Source organism: Hyla sarda, chromosome 11, assembly GCF_029499605.1.
Source record: "Hyla sarda isolate aHylSar1 chromosome 11, aHylSar1.hap1, whole genome shotgun sequence".
NCBI lineage: Eukaryota > Metazoa > Chordata > Amphibia > Anura > Hylidae > Hyla > Hyla sarda.
The window spans coordinates 339,910-356,673 of record NC_079199.1 but is presented as its reverse complement, the minus strand read 5'-3'; the positions used below and the strand labels follow the sequence as shown (position 1 = coordinate 356,673).

General features: G+C 48.2%; 1 protein-coding gene across 4 annotated transcripts in view; it reads right to left on the bottom strand.

Annotated features, from left to right (window-relative positions):
- NRXN3 (neurexin 3) overlaps window positions 1–16,764 on the bottom strand; it is a 504,944-nt gene that overhangs the window by 180,036 nt on the left and 308,144 nt on the right. For all 4 annotated transcript variants that reach the window (XM_056546700.1, XM_056546697.1, XM_056546699.1 and 1 more), the window contains exons 16-18: window positions 14,633–14,806; window positions 12,804–12,830; window positions 8,955–9,074 (exon numbers count right to left, since the gene is read on the bottom strand). In XM_056546700.1, coding sequence (XP_056402675.1) covers window positions 8,955–9,074; window positions 12,804–12,830; window positions 14,633–14,806 — 321 coding nt within the window. The remainder of the gene's footprint in view (window positions 1–8,954; window positions 9,075–12,803; window positions 12,831–14,632; window positions 14,807–16,764) is intronic.

Genomic DNA, 16,764 nt, shown 5'->3' with positions numbered 1-16,764 from the left:
AAAGACTCCTTAAAGGTCCTGTACCACTTGGATGTTAAGCCATCCGGACCTGGAGACTTCTTGGGGGCGAGCCCCTCAATCGCCAGTCTCACTTCCTCTTCCCTGATCTCTTCTGCCAAAACATCAAGAGAGGGGTCTACCCCTGGCTCAGGAATGGTTTCAGCCAGGAAAGCCGACATCTTGTCTCGATCTAGATCCTTCCTTCCCAAGAGGTGTGAGTAGAAGGATCTGACGACCTCCAGGATCCCCGATCTGGACCGATTCAGAGATCCCGTACTATCAATCAGTCCTGAGACCACTTTACTACTCACTGACATCTTACAGTTTCTGTAAGGGTCGGGCGAGCGGTACTTCCTGAAGGGAAGGGAGGAGAACAGAGGAGCCTGGAGGAGGAGGAGGACAGAGGAGTCTGGAGGAGGAGGACAGAGGAGTCTGGAGGAGGAGGACAGAGGAGCCTGGAGGAGGAGGACAGAGGAGTCTGGAGGAGGAGGACAGAGGAGTCTGGAGGAGGAGGACAGAGGAGTCTGGAGGAGGAGGACAGAGGAGTCTGGAGGAGGAGGACAGAGGAGCCTGGAGGAGGAGGACAGAGGAGCCTGGAGGAGGAGGACAGAGGAGTCTGGAGGGAGGAGAACAGAGGAGTCTGGAGGAGGAGGACAGAGGAGTCTGGAGGAGGAGGACAGAGGAGTCTGGAGGAGGAGGACAGAGGGGTCTGGAGGAGGAGGACAGAGGGGTCTGGAGGAGGAGGACAGAGGGGTCTGGAGGAGGAGGATAGATAGATAAATAGATAGATAGATAGATAAATAGATAGATAGATAAATACCCACTCTAGTTCATCAACCTACTAAAACACACATTGGCTTTAATCCCAGAACAGCTTTTGTTTCCACCTTCTGTAATTTGTCTGACAAACTCTCGTCTTACGCAATGATTGGTCTATTCCCTCCAGAAGTTTCCCCGAGATCCCTGACTTTTCCAATCCTCCACTTGTGTCTTATCGGGGACAAACGTATGAAATCTGACATGTCTATGGGAAAAGGTGTTTCACAACAATATTTAACCATTCAACGTAAAGGCAGCTCTCCGTGTTGTGCGTGCATTAATTGTCATCTTATGTTGGCGCTATTTTCAAGCATCTATGAAGGAATATTCCTCAAACATTACCTTACCTGTACTTCGAAATATGTGATCTCTGTGCTAATGTGTCCTTGTAAACTACTCTATGTAGGTGCGACGACCCTTCACTTTCGCACTCATTTGAACCAGCACAGGTACAACATCCGGAAAAAACGGATGGATTTACCTGTATCCAGGCATTTTACTGAAAAGTGTCACATGGAGCGTGATTTACGCTTTATGTTAATTGACCAAGTTCCCATCCCGGGTACAGGTGGAGATCGCACCGCCTTATTAAGACTGGATCGCTGCGTCCTAACGGCCTTAATGTTCATTTTACTGTCCCTCCTGACCTATATACCTAATTTGTTATGACAATATACTATGCTCAACTGTGTTTGTATATTTAATAGGCTGTTACATTTTCCATTTTCTAATGCTTCCTTTTCTTTTTCACAGATTACAGCACAGACCAAAGAATTCCACCACCAAATTCTTATATATATATAATTGGTTTTTCTGTCCTGAGTATATACATAGTAGGGACAATATTTTTGTGTGCATTATAATCTCATTCTTGTTGTGAACTGTTCATACTTCAATGGTGAGGCCAACCTGCCGTTTCGCTAACTTGGAGCCACTGTCCCTTTAAGTGCATGTTGGATGAGACCTGCGCTCCTGATCCGTGATGGGAGACTGCTGTGCCGCCCCATCCCAGTGTTGGATGTTTGGACTGCGGGTCCACGTGGTGGTCCGGCACCAGACTTGCAGTGGGACTGCTGTGGCCGCTCAGTGACATAACTTGACAGGCCTTTCACCTAGTTATGTTGCCCTTACTTCTATTGTAAACCACAGACTGCTTTCCCCAATCTAAGATGGCCGACTTCATCCTCTCACACCAAGTGCGCATGCGCACACGCCTTTTGCATTTGATTGGCCCCGCTTGTATTCCTTACTTCCGGGTTACACGCCGGCACATGGGCGAGATGATTTTCATTGGTGAGTGTTCTCTATGTCCCGCCCTGCATGGAATCTTTTTGACTCTATAAATAGTATAAGAGATTTTCCACATGCACTTGCCCTGTATACACTGTATTTTGTACATGTCTGTATGTATATCATTATGATATGAATAACCTGTATGCACGATTTTGCACATTGTTGTAAATTGATGCACATGATTGTTATCCCTATTTATATGATGCACTTCTTGTCTATATCATGCTTGAAAATGTTCGCAATGGACGACCGAAACGGCGCATTTTTGATGGAATAACTATTTTGTTGGAGTGCTGCAATTTTTTTTGGAGATAGATAAATAGATACGAGATAGATAAATAGATACGAGATAGATAAATAGATACGTGATAGATAGATAGATATGAGATAGATAGATTGATAGATAGTGTGGTAAAGTGTACAGGAAAGTGGTGGATGGGGTGTATATTTCACCTGGTTTTCTCAGCCAGGCACAATAATGGAAATCCAGAAGGATATGCTGCCTTAGGGTGCGTTCACACGTGCGTATTTTTGCTGCAGATCTTGCTGCTGCAGATTTTGCTGCCCATTGACTTTAATGGGCAGCAAAATCTGCAGAAGCAAATCTGCAGCAGATCTGCAGCAAAAATATGCAAGTGTGAACGCACCCTTAGTAGAACATAGTCTGCTCGGCCTCTTGTTATGTTTCATGGTCCAGATTTCCTGGACTGGAGGACAGGTTGGATGTGGGACTGCTCCAGTCCACACACCACTAGTTCACTACGGGTTTCCCTATTTCAAGGTGTCCTCAGGTGAGGTTGGGTGCTGCTGATTGGTGGAGAGACAGAGGAGAAGCAGCCAAAGCCAGAGCTGCAGCTAAAACCCACCAGGTCTGAACTTTATTCTATGGACATTTTGTGAGTTTGCTTGGGGCCAGACATTAGGCCCACAGTAGGATAGAGAGGAATCCTGATGGTTTTCTTAGAGCCGGACAGGATTAGGTTTTGTTGTTTTGTTTGCACTGTGCTTTGTGCTTAAAATCACTGAAACATCCTCTTTGACGTTTGAAACCTGCTGCCTGTGTGAATACTGTCAACCCCCCCGTGTGAGCTGTTCCCTACAGTATATATGAGATATATATGAGATAGATAAATAGATATGAGATAGATAGATACAGTGGGGCAAAAAAGTATTTAGTCAGTCCCCAATTGTACCTGTTCTCCCCCTTATAAAGATGAGGCTGTAATTATCATCATAGGTTATAACCTCAACTATGAGACAGAATGAGAAAAATCCATAAATCACATTGTCTGATTATTAAAGAATTTATTTGCAAATTATGGTGGCAAATAAGTATTTGGTCAATAAGAAAAGTTAATCTCAATACTTTGCTATATCCCCTTTGTTGGCAATGACAGAGGTCACATGTTTTCTGTCTTCACAAGGTTCTCACACACTGTTGATAATGACAGAGGTCACATGATTTCTGTCTTCACAAGGTTCTCACACACTGTTGATAATGACAGAGGTCACATGTTTTCTGTCTTCACAAGATTCTCACACACTGTTGCTGGTATTTTGGCCCATTCCTCCATGCAGATCTCCTCTAGAGCAGTGATGTTTTGGGGCTGTCGCTGGACAACACGGACTTTCAACTCCCTCCAAAGGTTTTCTATGGGGTTGAGATCTGGGGACTGGCTAGGCCACTCCAGGACCTTGAAATGCTTCTTATGAAGTCACTCCTTCATTGCCCGGGCCGTGTGTTTGGGATCATTGTCATGCTGAAAGACCCAGCCACGTTTCATCTTCAATGCCCTTGCTGATGGAAGGAGGTTTTCACTCATAATCTCCCGATACATGGCCCCATTCATTCTTTTCTTTACACGGATCAGTCGTCCTGGTCCCTTTGCTGAAAAACAGCCCCAAAACATAATGTCTCCACCCCCATGCTTCACAGTAGGTATGGTGTTCTTTGGATGCAACTCGGCATTCTTTCTCCTCCATAACACAACAAGTTGAATTTTTACCAAAAAGTTCTACTTTGGTTTCATCTGACCATATGACATTCTCCCAATCCTCTTCTGGATCATCCAAATGCTCTCTAGCAAACTTCAGACGGGCCCGGACATGTACTGGCTTAAGCAGGGGGACACATTTGGCACTGCATGATTTGTGCTATGTAGTGTGTTACACTGGGTTCAAACCACGTTTTTGCAATACAGTTCCCGTATACATTTTCAATTTTAAAACTGTACGGAACCGTATTGAAAACCATATACCAAAAGATGATTCGGGTTGTGTCCGTTCTGCATCCTGTAAGGTTTTGTCAGTTTTTTTTCCTGTACGCAAAGCCGTGGCCTACCACTGTTTTTGGTCCGAGTGAAAAACCGTATTGAAATGTATAAGTTTTTTTTTTTTAACATGGGAGTCAATAGGAACTGTACAGAACCGTATGTTCGTACGGTTTCATCTGTTTTTTTTTTCTTGGAATTTCAATCAAACAAGTGAAACTTGGAGTGAAGTTAAAAATGTATACTTTTTTTCCCTTAAAAAACAGATGGAACCGGTAATCACTTTTCAAACCGTATATGGACTAAAATTTGTACACACGTTTTGATACAGTTTAGTCAGGTTTTGAGGATTTTTTTTTTTTTTTAATCAAAAACCTGATACGGGAACTGTATTGCAAAAATGTGGTGTGAATGCACCCTTACTGATGGTAGCCTTTGTTACTTTGGTCCCAGCTCTCTGCAGGTCATTCACTAGGTCCCCCTGTGTGGTTCTGGGATTTTTGCTCACCGTTCTTGTGATCATTTTGACACCATGGGGTGAGATCTTGCGTGGAGCCCCAGATGGAGGGAGATTATCAGTGGTCTTGTATGTCTTCCATTTTCTAATAATTGCTCCTGCAGTTGATTTCTTCACACCAAGCTGCTTGCCTATTGCAGATTCACTCTTCCCAGCCTGGTGCAGGTCTACAATTTTGTTTCTGGTGTCCTTCGCCAGCTCTTTGGTCTTGGCCATAGTGGAGTTTGGAGTGTGACTGAGGTTGTGGACTGGTGTCTTTTATACTGATAACAAGTTCATACAGGAGCCATTAATACAGGTAACAAGTGGAGGACAGAGGAGACTCTTATAGAAGAAGTTACAGGTCTGTGAGAGGCAGAAATCTTACTTGTTTGTAGGTGACCAAATACTTATTTTCCACCATAATTTGTAAATAAATTTGTTAATAATCAGACAATGTGATTTATGGATTGTTCTCATTCTGTCTCTCATAGTTGAGGTTATAACCTATGATGATAATTACAGCTTCATCTTTATAAGGGGGAGAACTTGTACAATTGGGGGCTGACTAAATACTTTTTTGCTTCACTGTAGATATGAGATACTGCAGATCTTGGAAACAAAAAGCACCACTCCTACAAATCCGAAGATGGCATAAACATTATAAAAGACTTCAACAATTTTTAAGAACTTGAATTACATTTTTAACAGTTTTAATTTAATGGATATTGCTATAATGTCACTGACCCCCAGAATTATAAAAATAATTATTTTAACATGAACTGCTTAAAAAACTACAAATACATTTTTTGGTAGAGCTGAAGGCAGTCCTTAGAAAGAAAAACTGATCCTGCAAAAAACAAGCGCTTGTAGGATTTATAGATAAATAATAAAACATACGAGGATGATAAAGATAAAACACGAGGGGAAAATCCAATAAACTGTATGCGTCCTAAAGAGGATAAACCTGAAAAAATGCCCAGTGTGAACACACAGTAAGAGAATGGGTCATTGTAAAGAGCTCAATAAACCTCTAAGTGGTTCTTGTAATATTGGCCACAGTTTAGAAACAACAGAGACTCGAATTGCCACGAATTGGAGACCACGTAAAGCCACAGAGTGAAGTTGCAGAGAGACTGTGCGCCCGGCCCTCTCCGCTAACACCAGGGGCTAATCTCACTAATTCTCTCCGCATGGATGGAGACCCCAGAATCTTGTAGGAAGTCGTTATACCTGTAAAGTGGGGGCGACGCCATATTCATGTCAATGGATTTAGAATGAAATGTCCTAAAAGCTCCTGTTGGTGTCACAATAATTTTTCCCATCGTATCTTTAAGTCACAACACTCCTCAGGAATCTGTCAAAACAGGACTGTGCCCAAAAATATGAGCCACTTATCCCAGATTATAACTACAGCACTGCAGAGGATGTTGGCGCTATATAAGCAACAGAAAATAAACGAATATATAACAGGCTGCGGCTTATAAGACCCATCCCAAACTATGCTCCAGAACATGAGCTTCACGCTGCAGAACCAAAGGAAACATCCAATGGAGCCATACTGCCACCCTGTGGTAAGAATACTGTACTGCAGTAGTTACCAGCTGGGATCTTGTTACACATGCCGGAGACATTAGACTGGCCCAGAGACATTAGACTGGAGGGGAAGGACAGAGGAGTCTGGGGGAGGACAGAGGAGTCTAGAGGAGGAGGAGGAGGACAGAGGAGTCTGGAGGAGGAGGAGGACAGAGGAGTCTGGAGGAGGAGGAGGACAGAGGAGTCTGGATGAGGTGGAAAGAGGGGTCTGGAGGAGGAGGACAGAGAAGTCTGGAGGAGGAGGACAGAGGAGTCTGTAGGGAGGAGGAGGACAGAGGAGTCTGGAGGAGGAGGACAGAGGAGTCTAGAGGAGGACAGAGGAGTCTGGAGGAGGAGGAGGACAGAGGAGTATGGAGGAGGAGGAGGACAGAGGAGTCTGGATGAGGTGGAAAGAGGGGTCTGGAGGAGGAGGACAGAGGAGTCTGGAGGAGGAGGACAGAGGAGTCTGGAGGAGGAGGACAGAGGAGTCTGGAGGGAGGAGGAGGACAGAGGAGTCTGGAGGAGGAGGACAGAGGAGTCTGGAGGGAGGAGGAGGACAGAGGAGTCTGGAGGAGAGAGGAGTCTGGAGGAGGACAGGAGTCTGGAGGGAGGAGGAGGACAGAGGAGTCTGGAGGGAGGAGGAGGACAGAGGAGTCTGGAGGAGGAGGACAGAGGAGTCTGGAGAAGGAGGACAGAGGAGTCTGGAGGAGGAGGACAGAGGAGTCTGGAGGAGGAGGACAGAGGAGTCTGGAGGAGGAGGACAGAGGAGTCTGGAGGAGGAGAACAGAGGAGCCTGGAGGAGGAGGACAGAGGAGCCTGGAGGAGGAGGACAGAGGAGCCTGGAGGAGGAGGACAGAGGAGCCTGGAGGAGGAGGACAGAGGAGCCTGGAGGAGGAGGACAGAGGAGCCTGGAGGAGGAGGACAGAGGAGTCTGGAGGAGGAGGACAGAGGAGCCTGGAGGAGGAGGACAGAGGAGCCTGGAGGAGGAGGACAGAGGAGTCTGGAGGAGGAGGACAGAGGAGCCTGGAGGAGGAGGACAGAGGAGCCTGGAGGAGGAGGACAGAGGAGTCTGGAGGAGGACAGAGGAGTCTGGAGGAGGAGGACAGAGGAGTCTGGAGGACAGAGGAGTCTGGAGGAGGAGGACAGAGGAGTCTGGAGGAGGAGGACAGAGGAGTCTGGAGGAGGAGGACAGAGGAGTCTGGAGGAGGAGAACAGAGGAGTCTGGAGGAGGAGGACAGAGGAGCCTGGAGGAGGAGGACAGAGGAGTCTGGAGGAGGAGGACAGAGGAGTCTGGAGGAGGAGGACAGAGGAGTCTGGAGGAGGAGGACAGAGGAGTCTGGAGGAGGAGAACAGAGGAGTCTGGAGGAGGAGGACAGAGGAGCCTGGAGGAGGAGGACAGAGGAGCCTGGAGGAGGAGGACAGAGGAGTCTGGAGGAGGACAGAGGAGTCTGGAGGAGGAGGACAGAGGAGTCTGGAGGAGGAGAACAGAGGAGTCTGGAGGAGGAGGACAGAGGAGTCTGGAGGAGGAGGACAGAGAACTTCACTGAGAACACATGCCTGTTTCCGGGGCAGACAGGGGAAATAGCTGTGAGGGTATATGGGCCGGTTTAGCCCTGGGCCCTATCACTGACGGGGAGTATTGTGTACACTGAGGTGCAGCAGGAGGTGGGGGAGGGGAAGTTTACTTATCTTTGGGGGTTTAATTAAATATGATAAATAATTTAATTCTCTGCGACTGGAGAATAATGGTGACCACAGATGACCTGTGGGCTCCTGGTGACCTTCCCGCTGCATTTCTTCTGAGTCACTTCTTCAGCAGGGAAATGGTGCCATTAACCCATTCAGCCCAGGTAATGTACGAAGGAGCTGTGTACAGACATTAGCGTAATAGGAACTGCTTATTAACTTACCAGATGGGGAGAACATTGGTCGTACATGATGACACTTATCTGATCGGTCCCCCTATACACAGTTAAGTACCCCCTCCCCATCTGCAGATTTCCCTCCGTTAACCTACACATACATTGGTGTACAGCAGAATACAGCAGCATCACCATGATAGCAGTACACAGGATAATGACAGGGAGCGGACAGCAGGGGGCAGTGTGATAATACATCTCTGGAATCACAACATTTCTCACATTTCTGTACATTCTGCTGGGAGTTACCCCTTCAGTTCTTCACAGCGTTGCCCCTGGATTCATAGATTTGCCCCTGTGTGTTTGACCCAGTTTTTTTCTATCTAAAATGTGTAATCTGCCTTAGATTTTCCACCATATTTTATTGCACTTTAGTTTGTGTTCTGTCTACATAGGTTATTGCCCCAGGACAGGACCCAGATCTGCTTCGCTCTGTACAGATGGGGTATTTGTGTTGTAGCCCGGGGCAATACTAACACTGAGCTGTGATGTCATCCTGAGGCGTCAGTATCGGAGCAGCCAGGCTGCAGCATTGCTCATGCACTCACACAGCGGTGTATGCGGATTGTTGTCTGTACTCACGGTCATTGCACTGTGGCCCCGAGTAGGACGTCATGGAGCAGTCGCAGGTGAATCCCTCCCATTGCTGCATGCACACGCCCTGGTTTGCACAGGAATCTTCCTGACAGGTTGTTGTTGGACCTGTAACCCAGCACAGAACAGAGAATTGAGCACAGCTGTCTGCTTCCCCCAACATGCCAAATCTCAAACAGGTAGCATGCAACATAATGGCGCATCAATCATGCAAGGCTGGAATACAGCAGGAACATGCAGAATAAGACCCAGATCCCAGGAAAACTTCCCATTATCCAACCTGTCCAATAGGACTGAGACAGAACATGCAGCAAGAAGACAAAGAAAGTTATACAACATACACATGTCCACCATATACTGACCCAACAGCCGATGTCAACTTATAGTCCATACTCCCCCAATAATGACTGTACAGCCCATACTCCCCCAATAATGACTGTACAGCCCACACTCACCCTAAAGCCAATAATGACTCTACAGCCCATACTCCCCCAAAAATGACTGTACAGCCCACACTCACCATAAAGCCAATAATGACTGTACAGCCCATACTCCCCCAATAATGACTGTACAGCCCACACTCCCCCAATAATAACTGTACAGCCCACACTCACCCAATAATGACTGTACAGCCCACACTCACCCAATAATGACTGTACAGCCCACACTCACCCTACAGGCAATAATGACTGTACAGCCCATACTCACCCAATAATGACTGTACAGCCCATACTCACCCTAAAGCCAATAATGACTGTACAGCCCACACTCACCCTACAGGCAATAATGACTGTACAGCCCACACTCACCCTACAGGCAATAATGACTGTACAGCCCACACTCAACCTACAGGCAATAATGACTGTACAGCCCACACTCACCCTACAGGCAATAATGACTGTACAGCTCATACTCCCCCAATAATGACTGTACAGCCCACACTCACCCTAAAGCCAATAATGACTGTACAGCCCATACTCACCCTACAGCCAATAATGACTGTACAGCCCATACTCAACCTACAGCCAATAATGACTGTACAGCCCATACTCACCCTACAGCCAATAATGACTGTACAGCCCATACTCGACCTACAGGCAATAAATTACTGTACAGCCCATACTCACCCTACAGGCAATAATGACTGTACAGCCCATTCTCACCCTACAGGCAATAATGACTGTACAGCCCATACTCACCCTACAAGCAATAATGACTGTACAACCCATACTCACCCTACAGGCAATAATGACTGTACAGCCCATACTCACCCTACAGGCAATAATGACTGTACTACCCATACTCACGCTACAGCCAATAATGACTGTACAGCTTATACTCTCCCTAAAGCCAATAATGACTGTACAGCTTATACTCACCGTACAGCCAATAATGACTGTACAACCTATACACACCCTACAGCCAATAATGACTGTACAGCCCATACTCACCCTACAGCCAATAATGACTGTACAACCTATACACACCCTACAGCCAATAATGACTGTACAGCCCATACACACCCTACAGCCAATGATGACTGTACAGCCCATACTCACCATACAGGCAATAATGACTGCACAACCAATAATGACTGTACAACCCATACTCACCCTACAGCCAATAATGACTGTACAGCCCATATTGACCCTACAGCCAAGAATGAATGCACAGCCCATTCTCACCTTAAAGCCAATAATGACTGTACAGCCTATACTCCCCCAAAGGCCAATATTGACTGTACAGCCCTTACTTACCCTGCAGCTAATAATGACTGTACAGCCCATACTGACCTTACCGACAATAATGACTATACAGCCCTTACTCACCCTACGGCCAATGACTGTGCAGCCCATAATGACTGTACAGCCCATACTGACCCTACAGCCAATAATGACCATTCAACCCATACTGACCCAACAGCCCATATTGACTGTACAGTCTGTACTAACCCTACAGCCAATAATGACTGTACAGCCCGCACTGACCCTACAAGCCTGTACTCACTCTGCAGCCCACACTGACTGTCCAGCCCGCACTGACCCTACAAGCCTGTACTCACTCTGCAGCCCACACTGACTGTCCAGCATGCACTGACCCTACAAGCCTGTACTCACTCTGCAGCCCACACTGACTGTCCAGCATGCACTGACCCTACAAGCCTGTACTCACTCTGCAGCCCACACTGACTGTCCAGCATGCACTGACCCTACAAGCCTGTACTCACTCTGCAGCCCACACTGACTGTCCAGCATGCACTGACCCTACAAGCCTGTACTCACTCTGCAGCCCACACTGACTGTCCAGCCCGCACTGACCCTACAAGCCTGTACTCACTCTGCAGCCCACACTGACTGTCCAGCATGCACTGACCCTACAAGCCTGTACTCACTCTGCAGCCCACACTGACTGTCCAGCCCGCACTGACCCTACAAGCCTGTACTCACTCTGCAGCCCACACTGACTGTCCAGCCCGCACTCACCCTACAAGCCTGTACTCACTCTGCAGCCCACACTGACTGCACATGCTGACCATACATTTCACACTGATTCTTTACTGTTTCCATTACCTGACATGCTCTTCTCATTACAGATATCTAGTTTTACTCTTAATAGAGAGAAATTAATTTTAGACCAGAAACTAACTTACTGGTTTTAAAGGGGTTATCCAGCAAAATCGTCTTCAAGCAATGCACATAAAAAAAAAAAAAGCCTTGATTTCTCCCCAACCTTTGAAATCGGCACCCGGTGTCAGCTGTACTCCAGAAGATGACATACGCCATAACTCCTCTACCAATCACTGCCTGCAGTGGTGTCCGCCTCAGCTAATGATTCTGCAGGCTACAGGGGGAATGGAGGAGGTAAGTAGAGGCTTTTTATTAGTTTTATTACACTTCCTGGGCACATGGCTCGAAAAAAAGATTTTGCTGGATAATCCCTTTAAGTGAAAATATATTGGAATAAGACACTGGCCTTATACATAAATAGCTGTCTATGAGATACAATTCACCGCACATGCTCAGTCCAACCAGTTAAGCTAAAGGGTTAAAAATTGCATCTTTTGTATATAAAACCTGACATATAGGGTTTCCCACATTCTCCCCAATATGCGCAGCCTCCAGGTGAAGCTTCGTAGTCCTTTATAGTAAAAAGGAAAATGTCAGGGAAATGCTGAATAAGAAATGTGGTAAAACAGGTGAGTGGGATCACTGCAATGATCCACCTATAGGGCTGAGGGCGGATATAAAGACTACAGGATGTGGAGCAGGGACTGCAGAGGGCAGGGAGATCTCCACCTATCAGGGCATGATGGGAGTTGTAGTTTAGCCACGTCGAGGTTTGAAGACCCCTTTAATACATGATAAGGGTCCAGCCACTGGTGATACATTACAGTTATCCACTGCAGCTGGATGGGAAGCCCCAATTCTACCCCTATGATGGCGCCCCATTATTCTACCATTCAGCTGCATGCATTGCTGCCACCAGAAAAGCACAGAAAACTCTCCCCAAGACGAAGCGAGGCACACGAAAAAGGTCAACATGCAGAGAACACACAGGTGATCAGACAATGAGCAGAGAACAGAGACCACGGTCAGCACTGACCTTGTAGAAAGCAAAGATCTCGAGCCCGTACCCCCAAATATCTCCCCAGGGACAACCACCTCCATAGAGGGGACCCTGTGTGACCAGATCACCCCTCCTCCCACTGAGCGCTCAGTGCTGACCCTGCTCAGACCAGCCAAACCAACAGCTGGTGCCCCCGCGCACACAGTCGCCCCTACTGGTGGTTTGGCTGAATCACAGATGACAATGCAGGTTAGGTTATGGGCAGACTACCTTGTAGATTAGCTTTGGTCAAAGCATCTTTGTTAGCCGAGGAACAAAAACAAAGCAAATGTTAGTACAGCAGCGAATCTTGGGGCACCCCTTAACTCAACGAGCTCCCCACCAAACCACCCTCCCGAGTGAAGCCACATCCACCTGTATGGCAAAAAACGAAAACAAGCAGCCGGCAGCCAGATGGCGAGCAGCCAGAAAGTCCTGCCACAAGCAAAGCTTATAATGCAGGAAGCGCAGAGCAAGCACACTGCCCCAGGAGGGCGATCTGCCGATAGGGCTGCCCCCCACACTGTCACCTCATCTCCCTGGATCTCAGGCGCCCACATGGGTCATAAAAACACAAACATTTTACAGACACATCGATTACATTGCCCCTTGTTACAGCAAATATTTTCCCTCCTTTCCATGTGTTGTTCATAGGACAGATGGTCACCCCAAAAGAGGAGGTTCCCCATATTATGTGACATAATGCAATAACTACGACAATCGGCAGGTACACAGGGGCGCTAAATGTGCACATACCAATCACTCACCATGTAGGGCATTCCTGCTGCTCCTGTCCTGCTCACCTCGGCCCTCCCGCAGATTGTATAATGGGGGCAGCAACCGCTCATGTTAAAGGGCATCAGTGCAGAACATAGAACATTTCCCCTATAGAGCGCTGTGTGCAGATTGAGGCATGTCCCCCCCTTCTTACAGAATGACGATCAGATAGGGGGCTCGCCTGGGATCCCGGACGAGCCCCCGATCTAATGAAGGTCATTCTGACTGAAATATCATGAACTTCTGTATTTTACTGTATAGCCAATAAAGTCTTTTCACATGCCAAGTATTTTATGTATTGTATGGGGAACACACTGTGCCCCAGGGCGCTCGCTCAGTACATTTAGGGCTCTGCACTTTTATCTTGTGCCTCAGGCAGACTGGACGACTCTGACACAGGTCACAGGGCCAAAAACACACAGACAAAGCATGATGGGAAGGAATGAAATGTCAATGTGCAAATGAGCATGTTCATGAGTCACGTTCTTCCGTTTTATCGACATTCAGTTTCACCAAATCTGCACCAAAATGACACCCCTCATCTTCCCCCAACAAAACAGACTGTAGATGCATAAAGCTGGATTTATTACATAAGGAAATAACAGGGCAGAAGGTGAAACTGCAAAGACACAGCAGCTCAGTGTGAACGGTGCTCTGGGGATAACCGCGCTGTGCCTGGGCTGTCCTGGTTTTCCTCTTGCCAGGATTACTATGATGATGTGACTGCATTATTTACACCTTCACCACGGCTTCATGTGAACACTGTCTGCTGCGGAGAACATGGTCACCTCTTCTGTGGCCCAGACGTCACAGATACGCCAGGAGAGGAATCAGCTGCTCGCCCTCATGTGAGGTACATCTGGTTATTTTCATATCATGTGGCCAGATGATGTTTGACACAAACTTCTGTTCGTGAATCGGCCATCTATACAGTGGAGACTCTGGTAACTTCTGGTCACGTCTGATTGCCAGACGTGGAGATTATTGGCAATTTCAAGTCATTTGAGCTTTGTGCAGGTGACATTAAGATGAGGATTTCCTTTCCTGGGTGGAATGTGGGGGATGGCAGAAGTCACAGGCTCCTGGCGGGCGGCACATGGCAGAACAGTTCATAGTGATGGACAGGAGAAGGGTGAGGAGAGTAGAAGTGAAAATCAAGGGGAGGGAGGCTGACATGGTGGAGATGGAGGAAAAGAGTGAAGATGAGGGTGAGGCGGGCGCATCAAGGAATGGTGTGAATGGGTCCCACAGACGAACACTGCCATCACTATATGGACTTGTACCTTCACATCCACGCTCAATCTGCCCGCTGCGGTGTGAGGAGTCATTGATCAGGTCAGGGAGTCGCCCGTTGAGATCCACAGAGGCCAGGCAGCCTTGAAAACCATCTCTGGAAGCCACAAGTTTGGGCAGATTGCTGTACATGCCCTGTGCCAGGCCGGCAATGTACAGGTCACCTGTGAACACAGAATATACCACTCACAATTACTACAGACCAGTGGCACAACTTTAAGACACGGGGCCCCAATGCTAAATCTGTGACAGGGCCCCCAACTATGAGTCTTCATTTACTCTACTGGTTTACTCATATAGAAAAGAGAAACCATATGGGCCCCTTAGGTTCCTGGGCCTGCACCCTCTGCTACAGACAAGATCTGGAACGTTGTCCTGAAGGTGAAAAATAAAAGGAATAATCCAGAATGATCCATGGGTTCTGCATGGTGCAGGGCCTGAGGGAGTGGAGTCACGTCAGCCCCTTCTGATGCGGCACTGGACAGCGCACCGCCGGTCACTACTACCTAGAGTGCCCCTTTAATATCTCCAGCAGGTCTCCACATTATGACAATGAGAGTTTGGACCAAGACGAGAATCCCTCAGACTCACAACACAAACAATCCTGAAGATAGACACTCCGGCATCTTATATTGTTACATTTTATTATTCAGCAACGCGTTTCGGCTGTCAGGTGATGAAGACTGAGTGTACAGAGCGGAAACGCATTGCGTGCCAATAAAATCTGACTATGAGACAATGCCTGTAGTCACGTGACATCTGGTGAACATCAGGTGATTGTGCTGTGGTCCTTTAGGGGTCTCATCTTTTGTGCTTGGTAATAATAAGGAAGCGCCTGTTTCTCCTCTTGCTTATTCACTCATTATCAAAATGGCTATTACTAATCAGCAAACATGTGGCTCCACCTGCTGACACCCCACCTGTTGACACCCCACTGGATGACACCCCACCTGCTGACACCCCACCTGCTGACACCCCACCTGTTGACACCCCACCTGCTGACACCCCACCTGCTGACACCCCTCCTGCTGACACCCCTCCTGCTGACACCCCACATGCTGACACCCCACCTGCTGACACCCCACCTGCTGACACCCCTCCTGTTGACACCCCACTGGATGACACCACACCTGCTAACACTCCACATGCTGACACCCCTCCTGCTGACACCCCTCCTGCTGACAACCCTCCTGCTGACACCCCACTGGATGACACCCCACCTGCTGACACCCCACCTGCTGACACCCCTCCTGCTGACACCCCACCTGCTGACACCCCACCTGCTGACACCCCACTGGATGACACCACACCTGCTAACACTCCACAGGCTGACACCCCACCTGCTGACACTAATCTGGATGACACCCCTCCTGCAGACACTCCACTGGATGACACCCCTCCTGCTAACACTCCACATGCTGACACCCCACCTGCTGACACTAATCTGGATGACACCCCTCCTGCAGACACTCCACTGGATGACACCCCTCCTGCTGACACTACACTGGATGACACCCCTCCTGCTGACACTCCTCTGGATGACATCCCTCCTGCTGACACTCCTCTGGATGACACCCCTCCTGCGGACACTACACTGGATGACACCCCTCCTGCTGACACTCCTCTGGATGACACTCCACCCGCTGACACTCCACTGGATGACACCCCTCCTGCTGACACTACTCTGGATGACACCCCTCCTGCGGACACTACACTGGATGACACTCCACTGGATGACACCCCTCCTGCTGACACTCCACTGGATGACACCCCTCCTGCAGACACTACACTGGATGACACCCCTCCTGTGGACACTCCTCTGGATGACACCCCTCCTGCTGACACCCCTCCTGCGGACACTACACTGGATGACACTCCACTGGATGACACTCCTCCTGCAGACACTCCACTGGATGACACCGCTCCTGCAGACACTCCACTGGATGACACCCCTCCTGCAGACACTCCACAGGATGACACCCCTCCTGCAGACACTCAATGGATGACACCCCTCCTGCTGACACTACTCTGGATGACACCCCTCCTGCTGACACTCCACTGGATGACACCCCTCCTGCTGACACTCCACTGGATGACACCCCTCCTGCTGACACTCCTCTGG